This window comes from Bos javanicus, chromosome 22 (assembly GCF_032452875.1).
Source record: "Bos javanicus breed banteng chromosome 22, ARS-OSU_banteng_1.0, whole genome shotgun sequence".
NCBI lineage: Eukaryota > Metazoa > Chordata > Mammalia > Artiodactyla > Bovidae > Bos > Bos javanicus.
Window position 1 is genome coordinate 51,337,467 of NC_083889.1, and position 27,703 is coordinate 51,365,169.

The 27,703-nt window shown below is 62.1% G+C and overlaps 1 protein-coding gene across 1 annotated transcript in view; it reads left to right on the top strand.

The window, feature by feature from the left end:
• The first annotated feature begins 1,571 nt into the window (after window positions 1-1,571).
• COL7A1 (collagen type VII alpha 1 chain) overlaps window positions 1,572-27,703 on the top strand; it is a 30,850-nt gene continuing 4,718 nt past the window's right edge. The window contains exons 1-102 of the mRNA XM_061396948.1: window positions 1,572-2,068; window positions 2,541-2,721; window positions 3,378-3,537; window positions 3,623-3,716; window positions 3,808-3,969; window positions 4,142-4,302; window positions 4,384-4,513; window positions 4,616-4,732; window positions 4,836-4,982; window positions 5,069-5,185; window positions 5,261-5,410; window positions 5,502-5,624; window positions 6,267-6,410; window positions 6,502-6,627; window positions 6,733-6,876; window positions 7,463-7,582; window positions 7,739-7,882; window positions 8,240-8,365; window positions 8,466-8,612; window positions 8,867-8,989; window positions 9,353-9,499; window positions 9,755-9,889; window positions 9,975-10,121; window positions 10,204-10,340; window positions 10,677-10,803; window positions 10,889-11,035; window positions 11,123-11,295; window positions 11,394-11,429; window positions 11,514-11,540; window positions 11,635-11,679; window positions 11,753-11,815; window positions 12,211-12,282; window positions 12,378-12,413; window positions 12,556-12,591; window positions 12,772-12,843; window positions 12,940-13,017; window positions 13,241-13,267; window positions 13,350-13,403; window positions 13,546-13,608; window positions 13,704-13,763; window positions 13,881-13,916; window positions 14,295-14,330; window positions 14,410-14,445; window positions 14,787-14,831; window positions 14,912-14,947; window positions 15,068-15,100; window positions 15,414-15,446; window positions 15,612-15,665; window positions 15,740-15,799; window positions 15,896-15,931; window positions 16,029-16,109; window positions 16,208-16,243; window positions 16,437-16,481; window positions 16,663-16,734; window positions 16,972-17,016; window positions 17,265-17,291; window positions 17,466-17,495; window positions 17,624-17,704; window positions 17,780-17,815; window positions 17,899-17,934; window positions 18,029-18,109; window positions 18,338-18,373; window positions 18,776-18,838; window positions 18,924-18,968; window positions 19,572-19,607; window positions 19,681-19,716; window positions 19,828-19,923; window positions 20,035-20,070; window positions 20,157-20,192; window positions 20,300-20,347; window positions 20,669-20,704; window positions 20,833-20,955; window positions 21,040-21,240; window positions 21,338-21,373; window positions 21,454-21,507; window positions 21,675-21,743; window positions 21,818-21,862; window positions 21,978-22,040; window positions 22,189-22,233; window positions 22,537-22,572; window positions 22,699-22,734; window positions 22,870-22,914; window positions 23,125-23,157; window positions 23,235-23,297; window positions 23,391-23,426; window positions 23,506-23,586; window positions 23,720-23,788; window positions 23,931-23,966; window positions 24,045-24,086; window positions 24,240-24,284; window positions 24,380-24,424; window positions 24,988-25,023; window positions 25,108-25,167; window positions 25,309-25,416; window positions 25,596-25,667; window positions 25,767-25,802; window positions 26,223-26,282; window positions 26,405-26,449; window positions 26,677-26,712; window positions 26,825-26,860; window positions 26,933-26,989; window positions 27,116-27,187. Of these exons, the coding sequence (XP_061252932.1) occupies window positions 1,984-2,068; window positions 2,541-2,721; window positions 3,378-3,537; window positions 3,623-3,716; window positions 3,808-3,969; window positions 4,142-4,302; window positions 4,384-4,513; window positions 4,616-4,732; window positions 4,836-4,982; window positions 5,069-5,185; window positions 5,261-5,410; window positions 5,502-5,624; window positions 6,267-6,410; window positions 6,502-6,627; window positions 6,733-6,876; window positions 7,463-7,582; window positions 7,739-7,882; window positions 8,240-8,365; window positions 8,466-8,612; window positions 8,867-8,989; window positions 9,353-9,499; window positions 9,755-9,889; window positions 9,975-10,121; window positions 10,204-10,340; window positions 10,677-10,803; window positions 10,889-11,035; window positions 11,123-11,295; window positions 11,394-11,429; window positions 11,514-11,540; window positions 11,635-11,679; window positions 11,753-11,815; window positions 12,211-12,282; window positions 12,378-12,413; window positions 12,556-12,591; window positions 12,772-12,843; window positions 12,940-13,017; window positions 13,241-13,267; window positions 13,350-13,403; window positions 13,546-13,608; window positions 13,704-13,763; window positions 13,881-13,916; window positions 14,295-14,330; window positions 14,410-14,445; window positions 14,787-14,831; window positions 14,912-14,947; window positions 15,068-15,100; window positions 15,414-15,446; window positions 15,612-15,665; window positions 15,740-15,799; window positions 15,896-15,931; window positions 16,029-16,109; window positions 16,208-16,243; window positions 16,437-16,481; window positions 16,663-16,734; window positions 16,972-17,016; window positions 17,265-17,291; window positions 17,466-17,495; window positions 17,624-17,704; window positions 17,780-17,815; window positions 17,899-17,934; window positions 18,029-18,109; window positions 18,338-18,373; window positions 18,776-18,838; window positions 18,924-18,968; window positions 19,572-19,607; window positions 19,681-19,716; window positions 19,828-19,923; window positions 20,035-20,070; window positions 20,157-20,192; window positions 20,300-20,347; window positions 20,669-20,704; window positions 20,833-20,955; window positions 21,040-21,240; window positions 21,338-21,373; window positions 21,454-21,507; window positions 21,675-21,743; window positions 21,818-21,862; window positions 21,978-22,040; window positions 22,189-22,233; window positions 22,537-22,572; window positions 22,699-22,734; window positions 22,870-22,914; window positions 23,125-23,157; window positions 23,235-23,297; window positions 23,391-23,426; window positions 23,506-23,586; window positions 23,720-23,788; window positions 23,931-23,966; window positions 24,045-24,086; window positions 24,240-24,284; window positions 24,380-24,424; window positions 24,988-25,023; window positions 25,108-25,167; window positions 25,309-25,416; window positions 25,596-25,667; window positions 25,767-25,802; window positions 26,223-26,282; window positions 26,405-26,449; window positions 26,677-26,712; window positions 26,825-26,860; window positions 26,933-26,989; window positions 27,116-27,187 (7,647 nt within the window). The 5' untranslated portion in view covers window positions 1,572-1,983. The remainder of the gene's footprint in view (window positions 2,069-2,540; window positions 2,722-3,377; window positions 3,538-3,622; window positions 3,717-3,807; window positions 3,970-4,141; window positions 4,303-4,383; window positions 4,514-4,615; window positions 4,733-4,835; window positions 4,983-5,068; window positions 5,186-5,260; window positions 5,411-5,501; window positions 5,625-6,266; window positions 6,411-6,501; window positions 6,628-6,732; window positions 6,877-7,462; window positions 7,583-7,738; window positions 7,883-8,239; window positions 8,366-8,465; window positions 8,613-8,866; window positions 8,990-9,352; window positions 9,500-9,754; window positions 9,890-9,974; window positions 10,122-10,203; window positions 10,341-10,676; window positions 10,804-10,888; window positions 11,036-11,122; window positions 11,296-11,393; window positions 11,430-11,513; window positions 11,541-11,634; window positions 11,680-11,752; window positions 11,816-12,210; window positions 12,283-12,377; window positions 12,414-12,555; window positions 12,592-12,771; window positions 12,844-12,939; window positions 13,018-13,240; window positions 13,268-13,349; window positions 13,404-13,545; window positions 13,609-13,703; window positions 13,764-13,880; window positions 13,917-14,294; window positions 14,331-14,409; window positions 14,446-14,786; window positions 14,832-14,911; window positions 14,948-15,067; window positions 15,101-15,413; window positions 15,447-15,611; window positions 15,666-15,739; window positions 15,800-15,895; window positions 15,932-16,028; window positions 16,110-16,207; window positions 16,244-16,436; window positions 16,482-16,662; window positions 16,735-16,971; window positions 17,017-17,264; window positions 17,292-17,465; window positions 17,496-17,623; window positions 17,705-17,779; window positions 17,816-17,898; window positions 17,935-18,028; window positions 18,110-18,337; window positions 18,374-18,775; window positions 18,839-18,923; window positions 18,969-19,571; window positions 19,608-19,680; window positions 19,717-19,827; window positions 19,924-20,034; window positions 20,071-20,156; window positions 20,193-20,299; window positions 20,348-20,668; window positions 20,705-20,832; window positions 20,956-21,039; window positions 21,241-21,337; window positions 21,374-21,453; window positions 21,508-21,674; window positions 21,744-21,817; window positions 21,863-21,977; window positions 22,041-22,188; window positions 22,234-22,536; window positions 22,573-22,698; window positions 22,735-22,869; window positions 22,915-23,124; window positions 23,158-23,234; window positions 23,298-23,390; window positions 23,427-23,505; window positions 23,587-23,719; window positions 23,789-23,930; window positions 23,967-24,044; window positions 24,087-24,239; window positions 24,285-24,379; window positions 24,425-24,987; window positions 25,024-25,107; window positions 25,168-25,308; window positions 25,417-25,595; window positions 25,668-25,766; window positions 25,803-26,222; window positions 26,283-26,404; window positions 26,450-26,676; window positions 26,713-26,824; window positions 26,861-26,932; window positions 26,990-27,115; window positions 27,188-27,703) is intronic.

The window sequence follows — 27,703 nt, forward strand, 5'->3', positions numbered from 1 at the left end:
GCCTCAGAGGGCCACACCCCTGCTCGTGAGCTTCCCGGGAGCACCAGACAGGCACGCGTCTGCAACCTACCTTCCACCAACAACCTCTCCTCCCAGCCTTTGAGTGACCCCCCTCACAGCAGGCTGCCCTTCCTTTTGGGGGGTCACTCATGGTTCTGATAAGATGGACACCTGTTCACCTGTTCCTCCAATCTCCCCTAAAGGCCAGACCCAAATGTGTGTGTGTCTACACTGTGTACCAGCCCTGCTCTGCACAGCCACCCTTCCGTGCGAGAAGGGGTAAGGGTCTTGAGGCGGGGCTGCCTCTGTAATGAGAGCCTGTCTGGTTCTCTGCAGCCCTCACCTATAGGACCTATGGGACGGAGGACTGGGTGATCCTTGGATGTGGCTGAGAAGATCTTCACCTTGGGAAAAGGTTCTGGGCCCTACGGGTCACAGTGCTGTACCCATGATAATTTGGGGCTGTCCCTGTAGCCTGCTGAATAACAGGAAGACCAGCAATGCGGATGGGCCTCACCACTGCCAGCTCTGGCCACACCAGAGACCCTCAAGCCCTAGAAGAGGTCAAAGCAGACAGGTTCAATAGACGTGCCGTCCCCATCTCTTCCCCATTAGCCCGTGGAGCCCTAGGAGAGGTTGGCGGGGTGGGCCAGGCATGTTGGAAGGGGCACAATGGCAGCAGTGAGTATAGGCTTCCCAGAATTACTCAGGAGTAGCAGAAAAAAAATAACAGGGCCTGCTTTTGGGAGTGACTCTCTGCCTCGGTAACACCCCCTATAATGAACACATGCATATACAAAGAGGGTCTCTGGCCTGCAGGTGTGTGAGGGGACTGTCCATGATCACAGAACCTGCAGGAGACAGATGGGAAGTCAGCCTGGTAAAGGGGAGAGGAGCGGGGTGAAGGTAGTTATGAAGGTGGACACTACAAGTGGAGCAAGAAAGAGAAGGGGGGACCAAAATGACCTCTGGGCCTGGCGGAAGCGATGGGTGGACGGGGGTCTCAGAATGTGTGGTAGGGGGCCTGGCTGGAGCAGGTCAGGCCCACCAGTGGGGGTGGAGGCAGGAGGGAATGGATTCCTGAGAGAGGAGCTGTCGCTGTGGGTGGGCCGCCCTCCACACATGGTAGCCCCTCCCTGCAGCACAGCTGGATGGCATCTGCCTGGGCATAGCGGGGGATGCAGATGCAGGACACCGGGATGGCCACGTCTGCACGAGCACGACCCAGATTCTCTCCTGGCTCCCCCTCCACAGTGGGGGCGGACGTGACGTGTCCAGTGGTGCCCACCGTGCAGACAGCGGTGCCTCGGGTCCCCTGGGGTGAGCCTGAGTCCCTCGTTTGCTGTTGAGGAGATGGGGTGGGAAACAGGAGACCCACCAGACAGGGAAGGCTGAATCAGAGCAGAGGCCGGCGGGACTCATGGCCTGAGGGCTGTCTGGGTGCCCCTGTGGGGGGGCGGTGAGTCATCTCCAGCTGCAGCTCCCCCCACCCCACCCCACCCCACCCCAACATCCTGCTGTGTCTTGGGTCCCCAGGAACCTCTCTGGAGTCCGGTCTCCAGTAGTCACTTCTAGTCTGTTTGACTTAAAGCAGCCAAGATTCCTGACCCTACACAGGGTGGAGGGGGCTCCCTCAACCTCTCTCTTGTAGAGAACCTCCCAGGGGAATCCCAAAAGCCACCAGTGGTGGGGGGCTTTACACTTAAATGGAGCCTGATCGTCGGTCACGGGGAGGGGTAGCAGAGGCGGCGACCTCTGGGACGGTGTGTTGGGGCGGGCCGCCTGGGTCCCCGCCCGCCGCTCCGCCCCCTTGGGATCAGGGACTTTTCTCTGCTGTGGCGGCGGGACTGCGGCGCGTCTGGCGACGGGAGCCTCGGACCAGCAGGCGAGACCGGGACTGGGGGTAGGAGAGCGCCAGGCTCGGACCCGCCGAGGCCGAGGGACAGAGGCGGGAGTCCTGGCTGCCCGTCTCCCTCACCGAAGATGAGGCTGCGGCTCCTGGTGGCTGCGCTCTGCGCCGGGATCCTGGCAGGGGCTCCCCGAGTGTGGGCCCAGCCCAGGGAGAGAGGTGGGTACGGCAGGGAAGGACCCCATCCAGGGCACTGCACCTTGTCACCCGGCTCCACCCGGCCTTCATCCTAGAGCCCGCCTCCCACCCGCTGCAACTCCGCGGGCATTTCTCCTAACTCTCCCCCGGACTCCCCAAACCCTCCGCGATCCACGCTGCGTCTCCCCAACTGCATCCAGATGTCCGTGGGTCCCCTACCCCTATGACAGTCTGCGCTGGTCCCCAGAGGCCAACCTCAGTCCCTGATTCACCCCCGCACCAGCGACTTTGCCTCCCCACCAATCCTCCGCGGGAGAGTCCGCTCCGGGCTCCACCTCTGCTCCCTCCACCGCTCCCAGGCCCAAGCCAGCCTGGGCCGGTTTGCACAGTGGATGAGGCCCACCCGCCTCCTCCCCAGCCCCAGGGGACCACTGTGAGGGGAGAGGGTAGGTGGGCTCCAGGAAGAAACCCTGATGATTCTTGCCGGCCACAGTGAGCTGCACGCGCCTCTACGCCGCTGACATCGTGTTCCTCCTTGACGGCTCCTCGTCCATCGGCCGAAGCAACTTCCGCGAAGTGCGGGGTTTCCTTGAGGGGCTGGTGCTGCCCTTCTCCGGGGCAGCTGGGGCACAGGGTGTGCGCTTCGCGGCCGTGCAGTACAGCGACGACCCACGGTCAGTGGACCCCCACAACTGGACCCACGAGGAATCTTCCCCCAGTCAGAAGCAGAGAGCTCCAAGCCCCTGGGTCAGGTTTTAGGGAATCCAAGGGGTCCCCTCCTTCCACCGTCCAAGGCATCCTTTTAAGAAGCAGGGATCTCCCAGGTGGAGCCCTGACATCTGAGACCCGGCTCCCCACTGGCTCCTGCCAAAGTCAGGGGCTCTGTTTTCTGATCTGGAGATGAAGAGCCTGTGGGGGAGGCCGGGGGCTTGAGATGGCCTGGGTCTGCTGGATTCCCCATGTTCTAGCCTCCTGATGCCCGTCAGCCTCTCGTTCAGCAGAGGGCCTCCCTGTCTGGCCAGTGTCCACCTCCGTACAACAGGGCCCTTCCTCCTACCATTATTTAATTAAACAGACATCCCGGCCCCTGAGCCTGGGAGCCCCACTGGGGCCAGGCCTGCTCAAGCCCAGCCCCAGGCAGGACACAGAGAGGCACCTAATCACTTTGTTGGCTTGGGAGCTTCAGGGATGGAGGGAATCACAGAATCAGAGAACGGAGAGGACCCTCAAGGGGGCCTGATAACTCACCACCCTCACCCTAGAGACCTCTGAGAGGCCAAGGCCAGCACAGGCTCTTGTCCCTAGCCTGCTGCCACCCGCCTCCCCACAGGACAGAATTTGACCTGGATGCACTTGGCTCAGGCGGAGATGTGATCCGTGCCATCCGAGAGCTCAGCTACAAGGGGGGCAACACGCGCACAGGGGCCGCGCTTCTCCACGTGGCTGACCGCGTCTTCCTGCCCCAGCTGGCCCGACCTGGTGTCCCCAAGGTGATCTCTCACCCTGCCCTGCCTTCCAGGGTGACCCCATGCGAAGGGTCTGAGGCAGTCCTGACTTGACCCTGCCCTGCCCCAGGTCTGTATCCTCATCACAGACGGGAAGTCCCAGGACATGGTGGACACAGCTGCCCAGAGGTTGAAGGGGCAGGGAGTCAAGCTGTTTGCTGTGGGTGAGCACCATGCTGGGGTGACGGGTCAGCTGGGGCAGGGGCAAGTCAGAGGGCATGTGGGCAGCTGAGCCCTGACTGGGCGTCACCTCAGGCATCAAGAACGCCGACCCCGAGGAGCTGAAGCGAATTGCCTCACAGCCGACTAGCGATTTCTTCTTCTTCGTCAATGACTTCAGCATCTTGAGGACGCTCCTGCCTCTGGTTTCCCGGAGGGTGTGCACAACTGCGGGTGGTGTGCCCGTGACCCTGCCCCGTGAGTTCCCGCTCACTCTGGGTGCCCTGACCTGAACCCCGGCCCAAACCCCAACGTGGCCATGCCAATTCCATCCCGTGTGCTCCTAACCTTTGACCCTGGTGCTGACCCTGCACCCTTAGTGCTGACCCCTGATTCTCTTGCCTGGTTGCCTGACTGCCCCCTTCCCCAGCCGACGACTCGACCTCTGGTCCACGAGACCTGCTGCTTGAGCCGGGCAGTCAGTCCTTGAGAGTCCAGTGGACAGCGGCCAGTGGCCCCGTGACTGGCTACAAGGTCCAGTACGCACCCCTGACAGGGCTGGGACAGCCATTGCCGAGCGAGCTGCGGGAGGTAAGGTTGTCGGCAGTGGGAGGTGGAGGGCTGGGGCTTAGCTAGGCAAGATGGAGTGACCTCTGATCCTGGGCATCACAGGTGAGCGTCCCAGCTGGTGAGACCAGCGTGCAGCTGCAGGGTCTCCGGCCACTGACTGAGTACCAAGTGACAGTGGTCGCCCTCTACGCCAACAGCATCGGGGAGGCCGTGAGCGGGACCGCTAGGACCAGTGAGCAGTTTTGCTAACCTCTGACCTCACTCGCCCAATCACCCACCCCTGTAACCCTTCTCTGCTCTGGACTCACTAATCCCCAATGGGACCTTCCCCTAGCTGCTCTGGAGGGGCCAGAAGTGACCATCCAGAACACCACAGCCCACAGCCTCCTGGTGGCCTGGCAGAGTGTGCCAGGTGCCACTGGCTACCGGGTGACGTGGCGGGTCGTCAGGGGTGAGTGAGGTGCTGTGGGAGGAAGGGAGTCCTTGCGCCTCAGACAGAACGGTGGGGTCCTGAGTCTGCAAGACCCACTGACCCTTCTGTGCCCCCCGGGCAGGTGGGGCCACACAGCAGCAGGAGCTGGGCTCTGGGCAGGGGTCAGTGTTGCTGAGGGACCTGCAACCTGGCACCGACTACGAGGTGACCGTGAGTGCCCTGCTTGGCCGGAGCGTGGGGCCAGCCACCTCCCTGACTGCCCGCACTGGTGAGAGGGCTGGGTGCTTCCTTCAGGCTGGGTGGGCAGGTTGGCCGGGCACAGAGGACCACTGATGTCCCACGTGCCCCCGGCAGACACGTCCGTCGAGCAGACCCTGCGTCCTGTCATCCTGGGCCCCACGTCCATCCTCCTCTCCTGGAACCTGGTGCCTGAGGCCCGTGGCTACCGGCTGGAATGGCGGCGTGAGAGCGGTCCGTGCAGGAGGCCGGGGTGGGCAGGTGGGGTAGAGGCCTGGCCTCGGCTGGCCTAACCCCGTCCTCCTGCAGGCTTAGAGGTGCCACAGAAGGTGGTGCTGCCCTCTGACGTGACCCGCTACCAGTTGGATGGGCTGCAGCCAGGCACTGAGTACCGCCTCACTCTCTACACGCTGCTAGAGGGCCGTGAGGTGGCCACCCCAGCGACCGTGGTCCCCACTGGTGAGGACCCTGTGGGCACGGTCAGGTGAGCAGGGACGGGAGGAGGGATGTCCCAGGCCGCCTCTCACGCGGTGCTCTCTTGCCGGTCCAGAGCTGCCCGTGGGCCCCGTCACAGCCCTCCAGGCCACCGAGCTGCCTGGGCAGCGTGTGCGAGTGTCCTGGAGCCCAGTCCCCGGCGCCACCGAGTATCGCATCACTGTGCGCAGCGCCCAGGGTGAGGAAGACACCGCCAGACTGTGCAGACCCTGAAGTTCCAGCCCTCGGGGTCTGACTGCACTCTTACTGCATCCCTTTCCACTCCTGGGGCTCTACCGCCTCCTCCTGTCTCCTTGTCCATCCATCTCCCAAGAAGGCCCCGAAGCCACACCTGTCATGGGGCCTGTCTTACCCCTGTCCTGCCCCTGCCTAGCTCTGCACCTGGATCTGTCTCCACTCCTCACCCCACATCCCTGACCGTGGCTTTCATCTTCTCCACAACCACGAGCTCAACCCCTGCCCTTCTATAAGCTTAGCTGGGACCACTGTCCTCCCCTGCCCCCGTCCAGTACCGACCCGACATCATTATTAATGACCTGTCAGCTCACATTGCCATCCACCAACTTCTGACATCCTGCATCTTATGTCCCTGTCTGCTCCCTCCCATCACTATCGCCATTCATCACAGGCCTGTTTTTCCTGTGTCGCTGACCCTCATGACTCCTTTTATCCCCTGTCCTTACATCTCACCCTTTTCTGTCCCACATCCCATCCCTCACTGACCCTTTTCGCCCTGTATCTCTGTCCATCACTGACCGCCTTCGTCCCCCGCCCCCATCCCTCACTGACCCCTGCCTGCCTGTCCTACCTTCTCTCGTAGGGGTTGAGCGGAGCCTGGTGCTTCCTGGGAGTCAGACGGCCTTTGACTTGGATGACGTCCGGGCTGGGCTCAGCTACACAGTGCGGGTGTCAGCGCGAGTAGGCGGCCGGGAGGGCGCTGCCAGCATCCTCACTGTCCGCCGGGGTGAGCGTGGCACGCAAGGGCCGGGGGGACAGCTGCCTGACTCACTCTGGGGTCCTGGTTTTAATCCCTGACCTCTGTCTTTAACTCCCAGAGCCAGAACCCCCACTGGCCATCCCAGGGCTGCGGGTCATGGCATCGGACGCAACGCGAGTGAGGGTGGCCTGGGGACCAGTTCCCGGAGCCAGCGGATTTCGGATTAGCTGGAGGACGGACAATGGTCAGCGGGCGGGGGGTGGGAGGGCTGTCAGTGGGGGACGATCAGGATGTGGGGGCCCGAGGGCAGGCAGGGGCCATGTGTGCCAGCACTTCCCTCTGACACTAGGTCTGGAGTCCAGCCAGACAGTTCCTTCAGACTCTACTGCCACCGACATTGTGGGGCTGAGACCTGGGACCTCCTACCAGGTGGCCGTGTCAGCGCTGCGAGGAAGAGAGGAGGGCCCTCCTGCGGTCATCGTGGCTCGAACCGGTCAGGGCCTGACCCAGCCCCCTGGCGCTCTCTCTCCAGTGCTCTGTCAGACCCTATGGCTTCCCTCTCAGACCCTTGCTTCTCCACAGAACTCCAGTCTCCCGCTTTAGATCCCCACTGCCTCCTCCCCCAGAGGCCCTGCTCCCCCCTCAGTCTCCCTTGGCTCCCCCGAAGTCCCTGCCTTCTTCAGATTCCTCTGCCTCTCTCTCAACACCCTGCTCTTCTTGCCCTCAGGTTCCCACCTCTTCACCTCTCAGACCACATTGCCTGTTTCTGCTAGCTCTGACCCTCCTCTTAGACTTATATACTTTCTACTCCTAATACCTCCACCAGAACCCTGTTACCTTCTCTGTCAGATGCTCTGGTCTCCCAGATTCCTGTCCGCTGCCGCCTCAGATTTCCACTGTCCCTTCTGTCCGAACCCCTCTCCTTCCCCATCTGACCCACCCACTGCCTTCCGCTGTCAAATCCCTGCCTCCGGTTAGACTCCCATTGCTTTCTTCTAGTAGATAGATACCCAACACCTCCCCTATCAGACCCTCCGCTGCCTCTTCCATCAGACTCCCCCATTGCCTCTCCCCTCCAGATCCCTTGGGCCCAGTGAGATCGGTCCATGTGACTCGAGTCAGCAGCTCATCTGTCACCATCACCTGGAACCGGGTTCCTGGTGCCACAGGGTACAGGGTCTCCTGGCGCTCAGGCCGAGGTGGGGACCAGGGATTGGGAAAGGAACAGAGGTTTTGGAGGTTGGGGTGGGGCAGGTCTGGGTGGAATGGGAGCAGGGGGTTTCTTAGGGGTCCAGGTGGGACATTGGGGGTCAGAGTCAGGATAGTCCTAGGGCTACACTCATCCTCACTCCTAGGCCCAGAGAAATCCCAGTTGGTTTCTGGGGAGGCCACGGTGGCCGAGCTGGATGGACTGGAGCCAGATACTGAGTACACTGTGCGTGTGTGGGCCCGTGTGGCTGGTGTGGACGGGACGCCTGCCTCTGCGGTTGTGAGAACTGGTAGGTGGACCCTGGCCAGCTGTTAACCACAAGTCACTGACTGGCCTGTCCTGCTGTGTGTTCCTGAGTGCTCCAGCTGCCCACTCCATCACTGACCCGCCGTGGCTTCTCTCCCCACACTGACCTGCCCCATACTGACTAGCAGGCCATGCACAGTGACCTCCTGGCTGCGCCCCACTACCCACCCCGAGGCACTGAGCTCCTCCCTCTCAGGAGCTGCCTACACTGACCTGTCACACTCACCTCACACTGAGCTTCAGATAGCCCTTCCTGCACTGAGGAAGGTCTCAATGCCTGTTCTGCCACCCACTTCTCTGCCAGCTCTCCAGTGACCCTTTTCCCTGCCTCTGCCCCCAGACCCTCGGCCCGTGGGCAGTGTGTCGAAGCTGCAGATCCATAATGCTTCCAGTGACGTTCTGCGGGTCACCTGGGTGGGGGTCCCTGGAGCCACAGCCTACAGACTGGCCTGGGGCCGGAGTGAGGGTATGGTTCCCTGATCCTGCACTTGCCCTTCCTGGCTGGGATTGCCCCCTCTGGCCTGCCTCCTCTATCTCTGACTGCTACCCTATGCTCACCTGGCCAGGTGGCCCCACAAGACAGCAGATTCTCCCAGGAAACACGGACTCCGCAGAAATACGGGGCCTCGAAGGCGGAGTCAGTTATTCAGTGAGAGTGACCGCACTCATAGGGGACCGCGAGGGCGCGCCTGTCTCCATTGTCGTCACCACCCGTAGGCAGAGCTTGGGCTGGGGCGAGCCTTGGCTTCCTCCAGGGCTTGGGGGCGGGGTTTGTGCTCGGGAATAGAAAAGGGACCAGGGATTGGTCATCGTGAACCTGTGGGGGTGCGGTCTTCTGGGGGAGGCGGGATGCAGCCTGGATCCTGGGGCCTATTGGGGGCGGTGCGTCTTCCAGGGTTGGCCTGGGATTGGCACAGATCGGGGTGGGGCGGAGCCTCCCTGATGGGCGTGCTTTATTTTCCTCTAGCTCCGGAGGCTCCTCCAGCCCTGGAGACACTTCGCGTGGAGCAGCGAGGGGAGCACTCACTGAGGCTGCACTGGCAGCCGGTGCCTGGTGCACGCGGCTTCCGTCTGCGTTGGCGACCTGAGGGTGAGAGTTACCCCCGGTGGGGGGGTGGCGGAGTTAGGGATCAGTGGGGGAGGGGCTGGGAGTGGGGTCTGTGAAATCCGTGAGAGCGGGCACGGATTGTCAGTGGGGGGGTCTGCGGGATTGCTGAAGATACCTGGCATCAGTCACTTGGGTGTGTGGGATCAGTGAGGGTCATTCAGCAGAGTCAGCGAGAATGAGGATCACAGTCAGGAGGTAGACCCCAATTGCAGAGTCAGTCAGTGAGGCTGGCGGGGGTCATGGTCAGTAAGGTAAATGAGGGTCAGTGAGGTGGACATGCCCATTAATGCCAGCATGTAGCATCCTCCTACATGCCTCCAACCTCCACTCTCACGCCTGCCCCAGGTGGCCAGGAACAGTCCCGAGTCCTGGGGCCGGAAGTCAGCAGCTATGACCTGGATGGGCTGGAGCCAGCGACCCACTACCGCATATGGCTGAGCGTCTTGGGGACGGCTGGAGAAGGGCCCCCCTCGGAAGTGACTGCATACACTGGTGTGCTCCTACCTCTACTGATGACCTACACCTCTACCCCGACTTCCTGCACCTGATGACCTACCCTGACTTCCTGCACCCCATGACTCTGAGTGATTCCTGTAGCCCCCTCTACCATTCTTAACCTGGGGTGATCCCAGCATGACTTCCGGTGACACTTCCCTCACCAAGCTGAATCTGCCCCAGGGTCTCCTTAGATCTCTCTGGGTTCTCAGGACATAGACTCTGATCCCTGGTCTTTGATTCCTCCTCCAGAGTCACCTCGTGTCCCAAGCACTCAACTGCGTGTGGTGGACACGTCAGTCGACTCAGTGACTCTGGCCTGGACCCCAGTGTCTGGGGTATCCAGCTACATCCTATCCTGGCGGCCTCTCAGAGGCCCTGGCCAAGGTGAAGGGGAGGCCTGGGTTGGGGCAGGTTGGCAGTGGGGGCTCCATGGAAGGCATCCTGTTTAACTGAGTTCTGTCCTCCGCAGAACTGCCTGGGGCCTCACAGACACTTTCGGGGACCTCAAGTTCCCAGCGGGTGACAGGCCTAGAGCTGGGCATCTCCTACCTCTTCTCCCTAACTCCTGTCCGGGACGGTGTACGCGGTCCTGAAGCCTCTATCACACAGAGCCCAGGTAGGGTGGGCACCGCAGGAGGGGCCCACCAGAACAGCTGGATGGGCCGGGCTCCTCAGAAACTCAGCCCCCTTTCCTGCAGCGTGTCCCCGCGGCCTGATGGATGTGGTGTTCCTGGTGCACGCCACTCGAGACAATGCTCATCGCTCGGAGGCTGTGAAGCGAGCCCTGGAGCACCTGGTGTCTGCACTCGGGCCTCTCGGGCCACAGGCCGTCCAGGTTTGGCCCCAGAGGCAGCCGGATTCCGGCCTGTCTCTGCCCACCCCTGGCCCCGACACCATTTCCCTGCCCTGCCAGCGGTCCAGGTTTTCTCCCAGCCCTTCCGCAGGCTCCAGGTCGCCTCACTAGCTGGTCGACTCCACATCCTGCCATCACCGCTGAGCGCCCCATAGCGCAGGTTTACTTACACATGTTGGGCTCTGTGTCCCACCCGCCCCCCCAGGCTCTGTGTCCCACCCGCCCCCCCAGGCTCTGTGTCCCACCCGCCCCCCCAGGCTCTGTGTCCCCTCTCCCTGCTGGGTCATCCTCTCCAGGCTCCGTGTCTGCCCACCCTAGGTCGGCCTCCTGTCCTACAGTCACCGGCCCTCCCCACTGTTGTCACTGAACAGCTCCCATGACCTTGGCGTCATCCTGCAGAAGATCCGCAACATCCCCTACACGGACCCAAGTGGGAACAACCTGGGTAAGGACTCCAATGGACATGGACTCTTGGGGCTCTCCCTTGGGGAGCTCGGTGCCCCTCGGTTCTGACATGTCCTTTCTCCCAGGCACAGCCGTGGTTACAGCCCACAGATACCTGCTGGCACCAGATGCGCCTGGACGCCGCCGGCATGTGCCGGGGGTGATGGTTCTCCTGGTGGATGAGCCCTTGAGAGGTGACATCTTCAACTCTATCCGTGAGGCCCAGGCTGCTGGTGAGGACCAGGGCTGGTGGGAATGGGACCTGGGAGCAGCCTTGGCCCCGGCAGGGTCATCATGAAGGCTGCTGGACCACTCCTTAGGGCTCAGAGTGATGATGCTGGGGCTGGCGGGAGCTGACCCAGAGCAGCTGCGTCGCTTGGTGCCTGGCATGGACCCTTCCCAGACCTTCTTCGCCGTGGATGATGGTCTGAGCTTGGAGCGGGCCGTCAGTAGTCTGGCAGCAGCCCTGTGTCAGACAGCCTTGACCACGCAGGTTTGGAAGGGGCATCTGGGGGACTAGGTGGTGGAGAAGAATGGGTCTGGGGGCTCTGGGTTGAACTGCCTGACCTCAAGGAGACCCTGTATCCACAGCCACAGCCAGAGCCTTGCTCAGTGCATTGTCCAAAGGTGAGTGTCCAGGGTTGAGAGTGTGAGTGAGGGCCACTCTTGGGGCAAGCCACTCTGACCCTCACTCGACTTGTCTTTCCCCAGGGCCAGAAGGGGGAACCCGGACAGATGGTGAGTGGCTCCGATGGGGGGTAGAGAATGGGTTGGGGGGCCCAGTGGGGCAGGGGAGGCCAGCAGCAGAGGACTCACTGATCACCTTTCCTAGGGCCTGAAAGGACAAGCCGGGCCTCCTGGCCCCCCCGGCCTCCCGGTGAGTGCCTCCCCACGCCTGTCGTCTACACCCCGAGTAGCGAAGTGTCCCCTCACCTGCTCTCTCCTCGCAGGGCAGGATTGGTGCTCCTGGCCCCCAGGGACCTCCTGGAAGTGCTTCTGCGAAGGGCGAGAGGGTGAGTGTAGAGACCACTGAGGTTCCCCTAAGACAATCCTCGAAGCTTCAGAGTATTTCTGGAAGCCTAAGTGAATGTGATAGACTGCGGCAGAGACTTTGGGGAAGGGTCTGAAGTGGAGGGGGCCAGTGGGGTTTCGAGGGCCCCGGAGAGCCTGGGTGGAAGTTCGAAGTCCTCAAGGCACGGAAGGCCCTGGCCTCATCACTGCCCCTGTGCCTGGGGTTTGGCTCCCTTCAGCTCAGGGGCAGCATCTTGGCCCCACGGCTCCATCCCCAACAGCACTTGAGCCTGTGGGGTGAGGGGTCCAGGTGAAGAACAGTCAGTCAGCACCCCTCCAACGAACCAGGGGCACTGAGGGAGGGTCCCTTCCTGCTCTGACCTCTTTGTCTCCTTAGGGCTTCCCTGGGGCAGATGGGCCTCCAGGCAGCCCTGGCCGCCCTGGGACTCCTGGAGCCCCTGGTCCGAAGGTGAGTAAGCCTTGCCCTCGCAGTTCACATGATGGGACGCTTTGCTTGAGTGGGTGAGGTGGTCTGACTGTTCTAACTCTGGCTTCTGTTTATAGGGCTCCCCAGGGTGGGCCGGCCCTCGTGGAGAACCAGTAAGTTTTTCTCCCTCTTGGCGTTTTCCCAGAGCTCTTTCTGCGGTGTGGGGACCCGGGGTGGTGGAGTGGGATTGGCCTGTGGGGGCCCAAACTGAAACGCGCTGAGATCAGACATCACCCTTTGCTCTTTTGCCCTCAGGGAGAGCGAGGACCTCGAGGCCCAAAGGGGGAGCCGGTAGGTGAAGGACGGAGGGGAAGGAACCAAGCTGGATGTCCCGGGGGGAGCAGAGTTGCCCCCCAGCCTGACACTGTGCAGGGCCTAAGGCATCATGAGGAATAGCTGGGGACCTCTGGGGCTTCTCCCACCTCAGGGTTCCCATACCCTGAATCCTGCCTGCTGTTCTCTATCCTGCAGGGAGAGCCTGGACAAGTCATTGGAGGCGAGGGCCCAGGGCTTCCTGGGCAGAAAGGGGACCCTGGACCTCCGGTAAGTTCTAGAGCATGGTGGTGGGGGGAACCTACGGGGGGTGGGAGAGAATGGGGGTCTATGGGATTGTGCTTTATACCTTGTCTCTTCCATCAGGGTCCCCCTGGATCTCGTGGGCCGTTGGGGGACCCGGGACCCCGGGGTCCCCCGGGATTTCCTGGAACAGCTGTGAAGGTGACAGCATGACCACCATGTGACTCAGTGACCTGGTGACCTCATTTGAGCCCACACTACCCCTACTGGTCACTCTGAGCCCATAGGCCCTCTTGGCCACCCCCCGCCCATGACTCCTCAGGTCCTCCGTGACCTTTGTAACCCACTTTAACCACAAGACGCCCATTCCTCCTGGGATCTTGGGAAGCAGAGGTGTGGTCATGGGTCATAATTTCTCTTCCAGGGTGAGAAAGGCGATCGTGGGGAGCAGGTAAGCAAGGGGCACGTTAGGCTGGGGGTGGCATGGAACCTGATTGCCCCTGGCCATCCTCCGACCTGCTGTTCCTTCCCAGGGCCCCCCTGGACCAGGTGACGGCACTGCTGCTCTGGGCGAGCCTGGGCTGCCGGTGAGGGAGCTCTGAGGCTCTGCTGGGGACCCCGGGGGCCACGCTTGAGGTGTGGATAGAGGAGCCAAGGGCTCTGCTGGGGCAGTGGGAGGGCAGTGCTGGGCCAGTTTTCGGCTCTCAGTTTTTCCTCACTTCCTCCTAGGGTCTTCCTGGAAGCCCCGGACCCCAAGGCTCAGTTGGCCCCCCTGGAGAGAAAGGAGAAAAGGTGGGAGACGCGACCTGTTGGTGTCGCAGTTCTCGGGTAGAGGGAGGCGTCCGAGTGCAGGGAGCAGGCTCTTTTACCATCTGTTCCTCCTTCAGGGTGACTGTGAAGATGGAGCCCCGGGCCTCCCAGGACAACCCGGAATTCCGGGTGAGCGGGTGAGTGTGGGGCCTAGGGGTTCTGAGTGTGGTGGGCAAGGCCCAAGCCCTTAGCCTCAGCCATCAACCCTCTACTCCATCCTTATTACCAAACCCAAATCTCTGAACCCCTTTCAGGGCCTTCGGGGACTTCCTGGAGATGCTGGCCCCAAAGTAAGTGCCAGGACTTCCCTGGGGGCCCAGTGGTTAAAACTCCGAGCTTCCAATACAGCGGGTGCAGCTTTGATCAGGGAGCCAAGACCTCACATGCTCCATGGCCAAAAAAAGAGATCATAAAACAAGGGAAGCAATATTGTAACAAATTAAATAAAGACCGAAATTACTTAAAAGAAAAAACAAAAAACGTGCCCTGTGGGGAGGTCAGGTATGAGGGGTGACACGCTGGGACCCCTGCAGGATTAGGGGATGCAGAGGACGGAGGTGAGAGTTCTCTCCAGGTCAGAGGTTGCGTTTCAGGGGTGGATGACTGGAGCCTGAGACACCTCATCTGGGCTTCAGCAGTGAAGGCCCTTTTCCTGTCTCTCTCCTCAGGGTGACCGAGGACTAACAGGGGCCGCTGGAGAGAAGGTCAGTGCACCCTGGGGGGTCTCTCAGGGCCCTGCAGGGTCTGGGGCAGACTTGGTTCTGACCCATTCTGTTCCATCAGGGTGAACGTGGATCGCCTGGTCCAGTGGGACCACAGGTGAGCCTACTGACCCCCCGTGCCAGCTGACCTTGGCTCCCTACCCCTCCTGGTTCTGGCTTCTTGCCCTTGACCTCCATTGCCCCTGACCTTCCACCACTCCTCACATGACTTCTAATCTCTGTTGCTGCAGGCTCTAACCCTCAACCTCAGGGACCTGCTTTTATATCTCTGACCCTGCTGAACTGACCTTGACTTCCACTGACCTGGTCTCTGTCTTCCTGCTGACCTCAATCCTGATCTTCTGGGACCCCCGTCCTGAACCTCCAGCCCTTCTCTGCCATCATCCCTCTACTCTCACCTGCCCCACCTGGGTCAGCATTTCTGCTTCTCTTCCCCAGGGGCTGCCAGGAGTTGCTGGACGACCTGGGCCCGAGGGTCCTGAAGTAAGTCTGTGACTGTGGGCCCAGGAGTGGGGCTTTATGTGTTCCTCCCCATCCTGGGCTCACGCTTTCTCCATGTGCAGGGGCCACCAGGACCGACCGGCCGCCGAGGAGAGAAGGTGGGTCATGGGCTGGGAGTCAGTCCCCCCTATACTAGGGATTGTGGCAGGTGGGACCCTGGGCCTTTGAGTTCCCATGTGGGTCCCTGACCTAGCCCTGTTGCTATCCTCTGTCCACAGGGGGAGCCTGGTCGGCCTGGAGACCCCGCAGTGGTAAGTGAAGGGAGGGTGGGTCTCTGATCACAGCACAGCCCCTTGAGCACTGTAACCCACCGGGAAACCAGCACTGTGGGCTCAGAGCTCTGTGACTGATGCTGTAACAAACCTTCCAACTCCTGGCTGTGATGCTGTGACCCCCATGACCATCATACAGGCCATGAGCCCCGTGTAACCCCTGCCCTGCTCCCAGTGGTGACCCTGTAACCTCTGGGCAGAGACTTCCGGTTTCATATGTACCCCCAACCCCAATCAGGGCTGTCGTACTATGATCCCTTGGCCAAGCCATGTCTGTCCTGTTTGTTTTCAGGGACCTGGGGGTGCTGGAGCTAAAGGAGAGAAGGTATGTCTGGCGAGAAGTGAAGGGCAGCTGTTACAGGGTTGAGCTCAAGGTCACAGGGCACGCCTCAAGCAGGGCCCCTGGAGGTCATGACAGTTGTGGCATGATTGTTGGGTAGTGGGGCTCATGGAGCCTGGGGCTGAGGCTGATCGTCTTTGTCACCTCCAGGGAGATATGGGCCCCCCCGGGCCCAAAGGAGCTACCGGATTCAAAGGGGAACAGGTAAGTGTGGGAAGTGTTAGGGGGTCGGGCAGGTGACAATTGTGTCCCCTGACTTCTGATCCTTCCTTCCACAGGGCTCACCTGGCTTGGCTCTTCCTGGAGACCCTGGCCCCAAGGGAGACCCTGGAGGCCGAGTGCGTAAATGTGGGGAAGGGGAATGTGACAGAAAGAGATGGGATGGTGCCTGGGAGCCCCAACTAAGTCCTGTCCCTCCTCCCCATGCCCTGCAGGGTCCCATTGGCCTCACTGGCAGAGCAGGACCCCCGGTGAGTGCCTGTGACCTCGGGTACCATCAAGGTTTCTGGGGTCCCCTCCCCTCAAGGTCTGGCTATACGTGCAGCGTCATTCTCTCCTCCTTTGCAGGGCGACTCAGGACCCCCTGGAGAGAAGGGAGACCCTGGGCGGCCCGGTTCCCCAGGACCCGTCGGCCCCCGAGGACGAGACGTGAGAGGACTGGACTGGGGGAGTGCTGGGGGGTGTGGAGTAGAGTATGCTGGCACCCGTGGGAGTTGGGGATCAGGACTGACCCTCATGTCTCACAGGGTGAAGTTGGAGAGAAGGGCGATGATGGTCCCCCGGTGAGACTCCTTCCCACTGTGGTTTCTGATCCTTTGTCCTTGAGTGGGAATCCTGGGGGGTGGGCTCCACCAGGTTATCCCATCCATCCTCCTGCCTCCTGTCCAGTCAGTACCCAGGCCCGTTTGGCCGCCCCTCTCTGAGTTAGTTTGAGCCTAACTCATCTGTTTGATACGGGCTTCTCTCCACCACCAGGGTGACCCAGGTTTGCCTGGAAAAGCTGGCGAGCGTGGCCTTCGGGTGAGGCTTTGCAGGGAGACGTAAGGGGGGATCTGCATTAGAGGAGGCGGGAACAAAGGGGATGGGAAACTCTGACATGGTTTCGGGGTAATGGAGAACCCGGGGCAGTATGGAGGTCATGGGGTGATCTGCAAAATCCTGGGATGGGGAGGGTCTGTCTCACACCAGCTATTCTTCTCAGGGAGCGCCTGGAGCTCGGGGGCCTGTGGGTGAGAAGGGAGACCAGGGAGATCCTGGAGAGGAAGGACGAAATGTGAGTCATGACCTCTGACCCCTGAACTCTAACCTCAGCTTCCATCTCCAACCATCCAGCTCCCAGCCTCTGACCCTGCCACCCCAACCCTGCAATGCCCAACCCTCATAGTGATTTCCTGTGACCCCTCATCACAACCCTCAAAGGCCACAAGGATCCCCATGAGTCCCTCGGGTGTTTCCAAAGCCCCCCAGACTGCCGCCCCTCCTCACTGACCCTGACCCTCTGCCTCTGCAGGGGAGCCCTGGACCGTCTGGACCCAAGGGTGACCGTGGGGAGCCAGTGAGTAGTGCTGGTGTTGCGGGCACAGAGGGGATGGAGGGTTGCGGTGCTCTGTCTGGTGAGCACCTCCGCTAAGGGCCTGGAGATCAAGATCAGGAGCCCTGGTGGTCATCCCCAGGCCTGATCTGGCTTCTGGGGCTTGGCATTGAGGTGCAGGGAATTTGGAAGCAGAGGTGAGCTTGGGGCAAATCTGAGCTACCCCATGGGGCCCCAGAGTTCCTGTTGACTACAGTTATTTCCTTCCCTAGGGTCCCCCAGGAGCCCCTGGACGGCTGGTAAGAGCTGACTCGGTCTGATCCTCTGTCATCTCCCCCACCTGCCCCTACTGGCCCCACACATCCCTTTCACTGACTCCCACTTTCCCCACTGCCCCTGGATGTCTTCACTGGTCCTCACCCGCTCCTCTTCCCCTAGTTGGACTGTTCTTCTCACTGGCCATTCCCCCACAGGTGGACGTGGGACTTGGAGCCGGAGAGAAGGTACCAGGCTCTGGGGTGGAGTGAGGCTGTAGCGTGGCGAGGCATTTCAGCGCCCCCATGACTGGTTCTGCCCCAGGCGCGCCTGTGGCCCCAGTGCTGTTCCCTCAACACGCTCGTCTCTGCCACAGGGAGAGCCTGGGGACCGAGGACAGGAGGGTCCACGAGGACCCAAGGGCGACCCTGGCCCCCCTGGAGCTTCTGGGGAGAGGGTGAGTGTGGCTGGTCCCAAGGGGTCGCGTGGGCCTGGGAAACCCTGCTCTGATTTCTTCCTCTCCCGCCCTCAGGGCGTCAGTGGACTTCGGGGGCCTCCAGGCCCACAGGTGAGTGATGCACTTGGTACCATCAGCCTAAGTGTCCCTCTTGCCCTCTCCTCTCACTGACCTTGTGACCTTGTTCCCTTCAGGGGGACCCAGGTGTTCGAGGCCCAGCAGGAGAAAAGGTGAGAGGGTGTGGAGGGTTTCCGACTATGAGCCTGGGCTCTCAGATCCATCTCATCCTCCGAGGCCTCTTACTACTCACTCTGTTTTCCCCAGGGCGACCGGGGCCCTCCTGGCCTGGATGGCCGCAGTGGGCTGGATGGGAAACCGGGAGCCTCTGGTCCCCCTGGGCCGAATGTGAGTTGTGGCGGTCACTGCGTGGCTGTGCCTCTTCCCTTGTCCCTTCGTATGGCCCCAGTCTCCGGAACCTTGTGGGTCTTGATGAGCTCTGGGGCCAGCTAGGTTATCTGTGTCTCCTAGTACCCCACCTGGCTGGGGGGTTCACAGGAACTAGTGGCCCTGTCAGAGGACAGTGCCCCTGACCCCATGACCACTGCAGACTCCCTGACTTGAGTCTCTCTTCAGGGTGCCATGGGCAAGGCCGGAGACCCAGGGAGAGACGTAAGTAAGGGGGGGATGTTAGGATGGAGGGCAGCTCAGGGGTCCAGCATAAACTGTAGCCTGGTTGTCATAGTTACTGGCAGTAGGGGCGTTGGTCCAGTCCTGTCCTTGGTAGGGTCCCGGTCCCCTGGCAGGCAGGTTTGAGCAGAGTTCTGCTTTCCAGTCTTCTCTGCCTTGGGGCCTATAGTAGGACCCCCCAAACCTGAGGCTTCTTCCCTTGGGAGTTTCAGCAGAGGACACCCTACCCTATTGAGTCTCAGCCTTGGGACCTCAATGGTACCTCCCAATTCTGGGGGGGATCTCCACCCTGGAGGAGGTCTTTAGTGGGGTCCTCTAAGTCCATGGATGTGCCCCAGGGGATATCTCAGCGACCCTCTCAATCCTAGCAAAGACTTTTTCCAGGGACTTCCGGGCCTTCGAGGAGAACAGGGCCCCCCTGGCCCTGCTGGTCCCCCCGGAGCACCGGTGAGTCCCACTTTCATGGTAGCCTTTTGCCCCCTTCCTGCCCTCACCCCAACCCTGACTTCTGACCAATGATCTCTTCCCACAGGGAAAGCCGGGCGAGGATGGCAAGCCTGGCCTGAATGGGAAAAACGTGAGTGTCTAGACACAGGGAAACCTCCAAAAAAATGCTAGCACCTGGACACAGCCCAGATGTTCGACACACAAGGGGCACACACGTAGATACAGGCTGATGTGCAGTGACACCCGTGTACCTAACCCACACACACAGACATGTCTGGAAACACATGTCCACGCACACACAGAGGCAGCCTCATAGACACGGTTAGGTGGACATGCCAACCTGTGCCCGGATGGACCAACTTAGGCTAAAATAACCATGGCCACGGGCACAGGCGAAGGGCACAGACACAGATGGAGAGGTGCAGGCACACAGGTGTGAGGCCCCGTTTCAGGGGCACTGAGGACACAGACACACAGACCCCGCAGCCACACTCGGATGCGTGCTGTGACAGGCCCCAGGCTGCACGTGGACCTCTGTGGGAGTGTGGACCCACCGCCAAGGCTCTGAGGGGCGATACACGTGGCGACATCCCGACATACGCATTTGCATCCACACTCACTCGTATACATATGGCCACATGGAGCGAGGTACACACAGGATTTGCCAACAGACAGCGAGACACACGGACAGTTCCTAACTCTGTTGGATCTGATGTGCGTCCTCTGCCTGCAGGGAGAACCCGGGGACCCTGGAGAAGACGGGAGGAAGGTGAGTTGCCCTCGCTTGGATTCTGCTCTGGCTCAGACTGGGGCCGGGTCTGAAGCAGCCTTGTCTTCCTTAGGGAGAGAAGGGAGATTCAGGCGCCCCTGGGAGAGAAGTGAGTGTTGGCGTCTTCTGCAATCTCTGACCCCTGACCCTGGCCCTGTGATACGTGACCCCACTCCCTCCTGGGGTCTCAGGGTCCTGATGCTGGCTGCATCCTCCACAGGGTCGTGACGGCCCCAAGGGTGAGCGTGGAGCTCCTGGTAGCCCTGGACTCCAGGGCCCCCCGGGCCTCCCGGGGCAGGTCGGCCCTCCCGGGCAGGTGAGTATCTGGGGTAGTTCCAGGACTTGGGAGCAATCGATGGGGGCCTTAGGTTGCCACCCCTGGAGGCCGTGATCCCCCGTGACCTCTTTGTGTTCTGTCGTATCTCAGGGCTTCCCTGGCGTCCCGGGGAGTTCAGGCCCCAAGGTGAGTGTGCGGATGCTAGGTGAGGGGTACGGTGGGCGGGCTGCCCAGAGTGGGGGCATTTTCCCACCAGTCGTTCTTCTTCTCAGGGTGACCGTGGGGAGACTGGACCCAGAGGGGAGCAGGTGAGGCCCCCCCTCTTTCACTTGCCCCGGTAGCCATAGCACCCACACGTGCACCCACATGCTGCACCCCAGGCTGGGTCCAGCAGCTTACCTCTTGGTGTCTCCAGGGCCTCCCAGGAGAGCGTGGCCTGAGAGGAGAGCCTGGGAGCCTGGTGGTGAGTGAAGCCTGGGACATGGTCCTTGACTGTTCCACGCATGTCTGTGGGCCGCCTCCGCCCCCTTCCGCTTGCAGCCACAGGTGCTGTCCTATATGCTCGGGCCCCTGCCCTGTTGGGATTCCTGTGGGCTACATGGACGGGAACCTGGGTGATGGGACATGCCAGGGAGGGGCTTCCGGTGGCCTCCAGTCACCCCAGCCAAGGGCTAAAGGGTCCTCTAGGCAGGAAGCCAGGGGACGAGGGTATAGAGGCTGTTTTGGGGGGCAATGTGGGGCCTTTTCTTCTGTGGGCATCCCCTCATCCAGTTTGTGTCCCCAGAATGCAGAGCGGTTGCTGGAAAATATTGGCATCAAGGTAGGTTGATGGGGGCTGGACATAGGGGCCGCGGGGAGCCCCACGGGACACGTAATGCCCCCTGGGCTGGCCAGGGCATGGGTGGCTGCAGCCTTGGTCTTCCTCTTCTGACCCTGCATGTCACCCAGACATCTGCCCTGCGGGAGATCGTGGAGACCTGGGAAGAAAGCTCTGGTGGCTTCCTGCCCACGCCTGAACGGCGTCGCGGCCCCAAGGGGGACCCAGGCGAGCGGGGCCCCCCAGGCAAGGAGGTGTGTGCTGGGTACTCAAGCGGGGAGGGGCTGTTCCGTGGACGGTGTCGGTGACCACCAGCATGTACTGTTCTGCTCCTCCAGGGCCCCATCGGCTTTTCTGGAGAACGTGGACCAAAGGGAGATCGTGGAGACCCCGGCCCTCAGGGGCCACCTGGCCTGGCCCTGGGGGAGAGGGGCCTTCCTGGACCTACCGGCCTTGCCGGGGAGCCTGGGAAGCCTGGTATCCCTGGGCTCCCTGGCCCAGCTGGGAGTGTGGGGGAGGCCGGAAGACCCGGAGAGAGGGTGAGCCTGGGGGCTGGTGGGAGTGGCCGGGGGAGTGGGGTCAGGGGGAACCAGACTCCCCATGGGCATACCCCCCACCTTGGTATCTGTTTTTCAGGGAGAACGGGGAGAGAAAGGAGAACGTGGAGAACAGGTGAGCTGGGCAGGGCTTCACCGGGCGGGACTGGCTGCAGGCTGTGCTGGGATGGCCACCCATTTCCTTCTTCTCTGCAGGGCAGAGACGGCCTTCCTGGCCTCCCTGGACCCCCCGGACCCCCAGGCCCCAAGGTGATCACCCCATCTCTGCCCAAGCCTGTGACTGCTGTCACCAAGAGGCCACTGGGAGCTTGGGCCCCAGAAGCTCCGTGCGGTGACTCGGAACCCACAACCTTTTGGGACGACCTGTTCCTGCCGCTGTGACAGCACAGCTCTGCCCTGTAATCCTGTGCTTGTAGGTGGCCGTGGACGAGCCAGGTTCTGGGCTCTCTAGAGAACAAGGACCCCCTGGATTCAAGGGTGCTAAGGTCCGTGTGCGGGCTCAGCCTGGGGGCCACCCCTGCTGTGGCACCAGGGCCTGGGTGACATGTCATTCCCACAGGGGGATCCAGGCAGTGATGGCGACCGAGGCCCCAAAGGAGACAGGGTGAGACCTCCTGTCATCCCACCACGCTGTTCCCCTCCTCCGCAGGGGGCGTGCTGGGGTGGTGTGTGTGTGGGCACCCGGCAGTGATGCTCAGGGTCCGACACTCCGCTTGCAGGGTGAGCCGGGCATCAAGGGCGACCGGGGAGAGCCTGGACAGAGGGGTCCGAATGGCAGCCCGGTGAGTCCTTGCCCCACAGCGCCACGTGCGTGCAAGTGCATGGCTCTCACTTGTGTTATCTGGGCTGGAGTCTGCTCTGCCCGGGACTGTCTCAGGGGAAGCTGGGATGGGGGACGAGACGGTGTGGCCATAAACACGTTCTCTCTAGGGTCTGCCAGGAGAGCGCGGTGTGGCTGGGCCCGAGGGGAAGCCGGTGAGTGGAAGCAGGAACAGCCTGGGCCGAGTTCTGGGGCACAGTCACCCTTTTGTGGTGTGCTGGCCCTGCATGCAGGTCACCTGTGTCCAGTGATGGGGTGTGCCTGGTTGCCCAGGTCCAAGCGCACATGTCTGATGGCTGTGTGTGTGCACAGGCCCATGTGTACTGTCCATGAGGGGCAGTTCATGGGTACACGGTGACTTGTACCTGGGAGGGGTGAGGGTCCAGAGGTGGGGCCTCCAGGCAAAGGTCTCCCACGGGAGGCCAGATTGAGGCTTAGCAGCTCCCTTCTCTATACAGGGTCTGCAAGGTCCACGGGGGACCCCTGGCCCGGCGGTGAGTACCCCAGAATCCTGCTCCCTTCCTAATGGCACCCCCTACAATGGGCAGTCCTGCCTCAGTTTCCCTGGAAGGGTAGGACTGACTCCCTGCCCCCAATTTGGCTCTGTCTCTCTCCCACAGGGCGGCCATGGAGACCCTGGACCACCCGGGGCCCCGGTGAGTGGTGGGGAAGCACCGCCTGGTGGGCATGGGACAGGTATCAGTCCCCACATCGGGTGGAAAACTTGTGTTAGTCCGTAAGTCCAGGTGCAACTCGGACACCTGTTTCTTGCCCTTGATATTTTTTTATAGGGTCTTGCTGGCCCTGCGGGACCCCAGGGACCTTCTGGCCTAAAGGTGAGTATAGGCATGTGTGGGTGTGAGGCTGGAAGGAGGCAGGGACTCAGAGCAGCCTGCCTGCACCAGGACAATGTCTGCCAGCCTCCAGGGACGTCACTGCCCCGCTGAGCACCAAGGTGCCCCGTCCATGCGGGCTCCGCTTGTGGACTGGGGCTGAGGGGCCTCTGGTCCATCCGTCGGCTCATTCAGTGTCTGTGTTTTTGGCAGGGGGAGCCCGGAGAGACAGGACCACCAGGACGGGTGAGTGGCCCAGCCCATGGGGAAGTCACAGGGAGCTGGGCGGGGTTGGCACTGCCCTCAACTCCCGCTTCCTCCAGGGCCTGCCTGGACCTACTGGAGCCGTGGGACTTCCCGGGCCCCCTGGCCCTTCAGGCCTGGTGGTGAGTGAGGCCCCTGTGGGGACACACGAAGTCCCTGCCCTTCTGGGTCCCCTGCTCTCCATGTCCCTCTCACATCCGACTTGTTCCCCACAGGGTCCTCAAGGGGCACCGGGTTTGCCTGGACAAGTGGTGAGTCCTGGGGGTCAGGGCCGGGCTCTGGGGCTCGGGAGTCAGCGGGCAGGCCCCTGACAGAGCTCTTCCCTCTCAGGGGGAGACGGGAAAGCCGGGAGCGCCAGGTCGTGATGGTGCCACTGGGAAAGATGGAGACAGAGGAGCCCCCGGTGTGCCGGTGTGTGTTCAGAGGAGCTCGCTGCGGGCCTGCAATGGGGGCTGTGCAACCACGTGCCCTCAGGGAGAGAAGGGCTGGGAGGCAGGGGTAGCGGAGGGAGAGGCACTGACCTCTGCCCGCTGTTCTGCCATAGGGGTCACCCGGTCTGCCAGGCCCTGTCGGACCTAAAGGAGAGCCGGGACTCATGGGGACCCCTGGACAGGTGATCTTTGCTCCTGACCCCCAGCTTCCACATCAGCTCCTCTGCCCAGCCCCGAGGCTTAGTCTGTCCCTCCCATCTGGACAGCGGGGTAGGGGTGGGGAGGTGGCAGGAAGTGGGGTGACTCACCAGGCATTCCCCGCAGGCTGTGGTCGGGCCCCCTGGAGCAAAGGGAGAGAAGGTGAGTGTGGGGGAGGCCCTGGGCGGGGGGGGCGGGGGTGAGGGCTGAGGAATCCCACTGACCTTTCTCTCTCATCAGGGCGCCCCTGGAGCCCTTGCTGGAGACCTGGTGGGAGAGCCGGTGAGTGTGGAACCCCCAGCACACAGGTCACCCACCCTGTGACCCTCACGTTCCATGATACGCCCCACCCGGCCTGGCCTCCTGCTCCTTCTTTGAGTCTCTGCTGTCTGGGACCCTGACACCCATGTGTCCTCCTGACCCCTGTATCCGCAGGGAGCTAAGGGTGACCGAGGACTGCCGGGGCCGCGGGGCGAGAAGGTGAGGTGGGCCTGGCCCCAGGGTCTGAGCATTGGGCAGGGAGGGGTACGGTTGGGTGGCCACACACCCTCACCCTCACCCCACTGTCTATGCAGGGTGAAGCTGGCCGTGCGGGGGAGCCTGGAGACCCTGGCGAAGATGTGAGTCTGGGGTCCAGGCGAGTCCGAGTCCAGGTTGAGGAGTGTAGTCGTGCACGTGAGGGAACATTCCCGGGGCTGGGCACCTCTGAACTTGAGCCTGGCCGAACGTTCCAGCACTCGGGGTCCTGCTCCCGGAGCACACGGGGGTCGAATCTCCTGGCTTGCACGTGCTCCTCCCAGGTCTCCCGGCCCTCTCTTGTGAGCATGCGTGCTCTGGTCTCCTCTCCTGGTCTCGGGGCCTGTGGGAGTTCTGTGGCCCCTCCTTGGTCATGTATTGGTGCTGCCCCTTCCCCCGCCCTGGCTCTGCTCCCATATCCGAGCTCCTGTCTGTGGTCATGTCGTGGTCATGTTTGTGGTCATATCTGTGGTCATTGCTAAGCTCCCTGGACTGGGACACATCTGAGATCCCGCCTCTGTCCACACTCCCATGTACCTGCACTCACATCCCTGGTCCCAAATGCCTGTGGTCACCTCCAAGCTCCCCTGGGAATGTTTTGGGACCATACCTGAGCTCTGGGTTCATGTTCCTGCTCTCAAGTGCTGTTTACTTCGTTTTCTCTTAGGGTCAGAAGGGGGCTCCAGGACCCAAAGGTTACAAGGTATATGTGCCCTAAGGCATTCCCGATGGGGGGTCATCGTCCCGAGACACCCTGAGCCTAATCTGACTCCTCTTTGCCTTGAAGGGTGACCCAGGAGTTGGGGTCCAGGGGCCCCCTGGGCCAGTTGGCCCTCCAGGTCTAAAGGTAAAACCGTACCCCGTGCCTAGTGGTGGGGGCAGAAGGTGGGGTGGGGGGCCTGGAGGTGGGAGGAAGAGGGTCTTCAGGGGCTAGTCCTGGGAAGGGGTCCTGTTAGGGCCATTCCTCCCTTTGCTATCTCTGTTCCAGGGAGACTCAGGGCCCCCCGGATCCCCCGGACCTCCTGGTATTGTGGGGTTCCCCGGTCAGACAGGCCCTCGAGGAGAGCTGGGGCAGCCGGGCCCCAGTGGAGAGCGGGTAAGGGGGCCAAGGGCTGCGTGTAGGGATTTGGTGGGCCCAGGACCTCTGGATCTGGTTGCGGGTGAGGAAGAGGAGGGGACCCAGCCCTGCCCAGGGGGCTCCTGTTCTTGGGGGAACAGCATGGGAGGAAGGTTCCCCAATCTCCCTTCCCCTCTCTTGCCTCATTTTTACCATAGGGTCTGGCAGGTGCCCCAGGGAGAGAGGGAGCCCCAGGTCCCTTGGGGCCGCCTGGACCACCTGGGTCAGCGGTGAGTGGAACGCCCCAATGCCCCATGTCTCTGATTGCTGTGTGTTGGGGACTTAGCTGGGGGCTGAGCCACAGACTGACTTCATCTCGCTGCCCACAGGGAGTACCTGGGGCCCCTGGACTCAAAGGAGACAAGGTAGATGTGACAATGCTGCTGGCCCTCTCCTGCACCGCCGCCTCTAGCCTCCGCTGACCTGTCCTCCCCTCCAGCCTCCACTGACTCACCCCCCTCTCCAGCCTCTGCTGACCCGTCCCCCCATCAAGCCTCCGCTGACCTGTCCCCCTCTCCAGCCTCCGCTGACCTGTCATCCCCTCCAGCCTCCGCTGACCCTCTCCCCGCTCCAGCCTCCGCTGACCCGTCCCCCGCTCCAGCCTCCGCTGACCCTCTCCCCGCTCCAGCCTCTGCTGACCTGTCCCCCACTCCAGCCTCCTCTGACTCGTCCCCTCCTCCAGCCTCCACTGACCCGTCATCCCCTCTAACTCCCACCCACCTCCCGTGACTCTCTGCCCTCCACCAGTTCCCCTGACTGACCCCTGGTGTCCCGTTGATCTCCAGGGGGACACTGGAGCAGGGCTGCCTGGGGCCCGAGGCGAGCGTGGGGAGCCCGGTGTCCGGGTGAGTATGTCCTGTCCTGCGGCCGTGGCTACTGCAGGGAGCCACACTGGGACTCCCTTCCTCTTGGCTCTCGCCTCTGATTTCCAACTTACTGAGTCACTGAATCTAATGTCACCATCCAGGGTGAAGACGGCCGCCCGGGCCTGGAGGGACCCCGAGGACTTGCGGTGGGTCCCCTGGGGGAGAGGAGCAGTGGCGTGACCCAGTCCCCTGCCTGAGCCCTCTGTGCCCTTGGGGGTCTCCACAGCCTCTGCTGCCCTCTGCTTCTCCACATCTGCTCTCTGGTCCCTTGTCTCCCCCATTCCCCGGGGCCTTCCAGTCCTCCCCTGCACTCTGAGCCATCTTCCCACTGGTCCCCCCAGATTCCCTTAGCTCATTATCATCTCTCGTGCAGGGCCCCCCAGGCATCCGGGGCGAACGTGGGGAGAAGGTAAGGATGTGGAGCAGAGGCCCCTGGTGTGAGTGTGGGCGGGGACGGGTCTTATAACTCGGGATCTGGGGCTTCATTACTGGAGTGAGACCCACATTCTCCTACCCGACAGGGTGACGCTGGTGCCTCAGGACTGAAGGGTGACAAGGTGAGTGTGGGCACGGGGGAGGGCAGGGCTCAGGGTGCTCCTCACTCCTCTGACTTCCCCCTGTCCACTCAGGGCGACTCAGCTGTGATTTTGGGGCCTCCGGGGCCACGGGGTGCCAAGGGGGACTCGGTGAGTGGGTCTGGCCCGTGTGTTCGGGGGGCTCCTGTGCGGGGTGGACCCGGGGATCTGAGATCTCAAACCCTCAGAGGGTAAGGGACTTGTAGCCCTTGACCCTGATTTCTGGCCCTGACCCAGGGTGAACGAGGGCCTCGGGGAATAGATGGTGACAAAGGACCTCGGGGAGACAGCGGGGAACCTGGAGAGAAGGTATGGGGATGAGGTTGGGCTGTTTATACAGGGTGAGGAAGGGGGTCCTGCAAGCTGGAGGGCCCCGGGGAGGGTCTGTGAGGACAGAAGCAGAGGATGGAAGAGGGATTTCTGGGGGTCTGAGGGGAAGGGGTTCTGTCAGCTGTAGCAACTATGGGGCGGCTGAGAGGATGGGGGCTCTGTGGGAGGGGCTCCAGGGCCTGGATGTGAGGTTGGAGGGCAGTCTGGACTGTGGCCCCTGTAGGAGCCCTGTGGGAACAGGAAGGGGGCTCCTTGGGTGTTAGGGGTACTCCAGGTAGGGCTGGGGCCCAGTGGTAAGAGGAGTGGCAGGAATCAGGGGTTCCGGCGTGAGAAATGAGCCACCCCACGGCCAGGGTCTCCAGTCCCAGCCACGAGCGTGGGCTGGTGGGAAGGGGCCTTGGGGGCCTGTGTGCGAGCAACTGGCAAGTTCCGGTCTTGCTGGGAGCCTGCAGCCTGCTCTGGTCCTAATCGTGGCCCTCTCCTGTCACTGCTGCA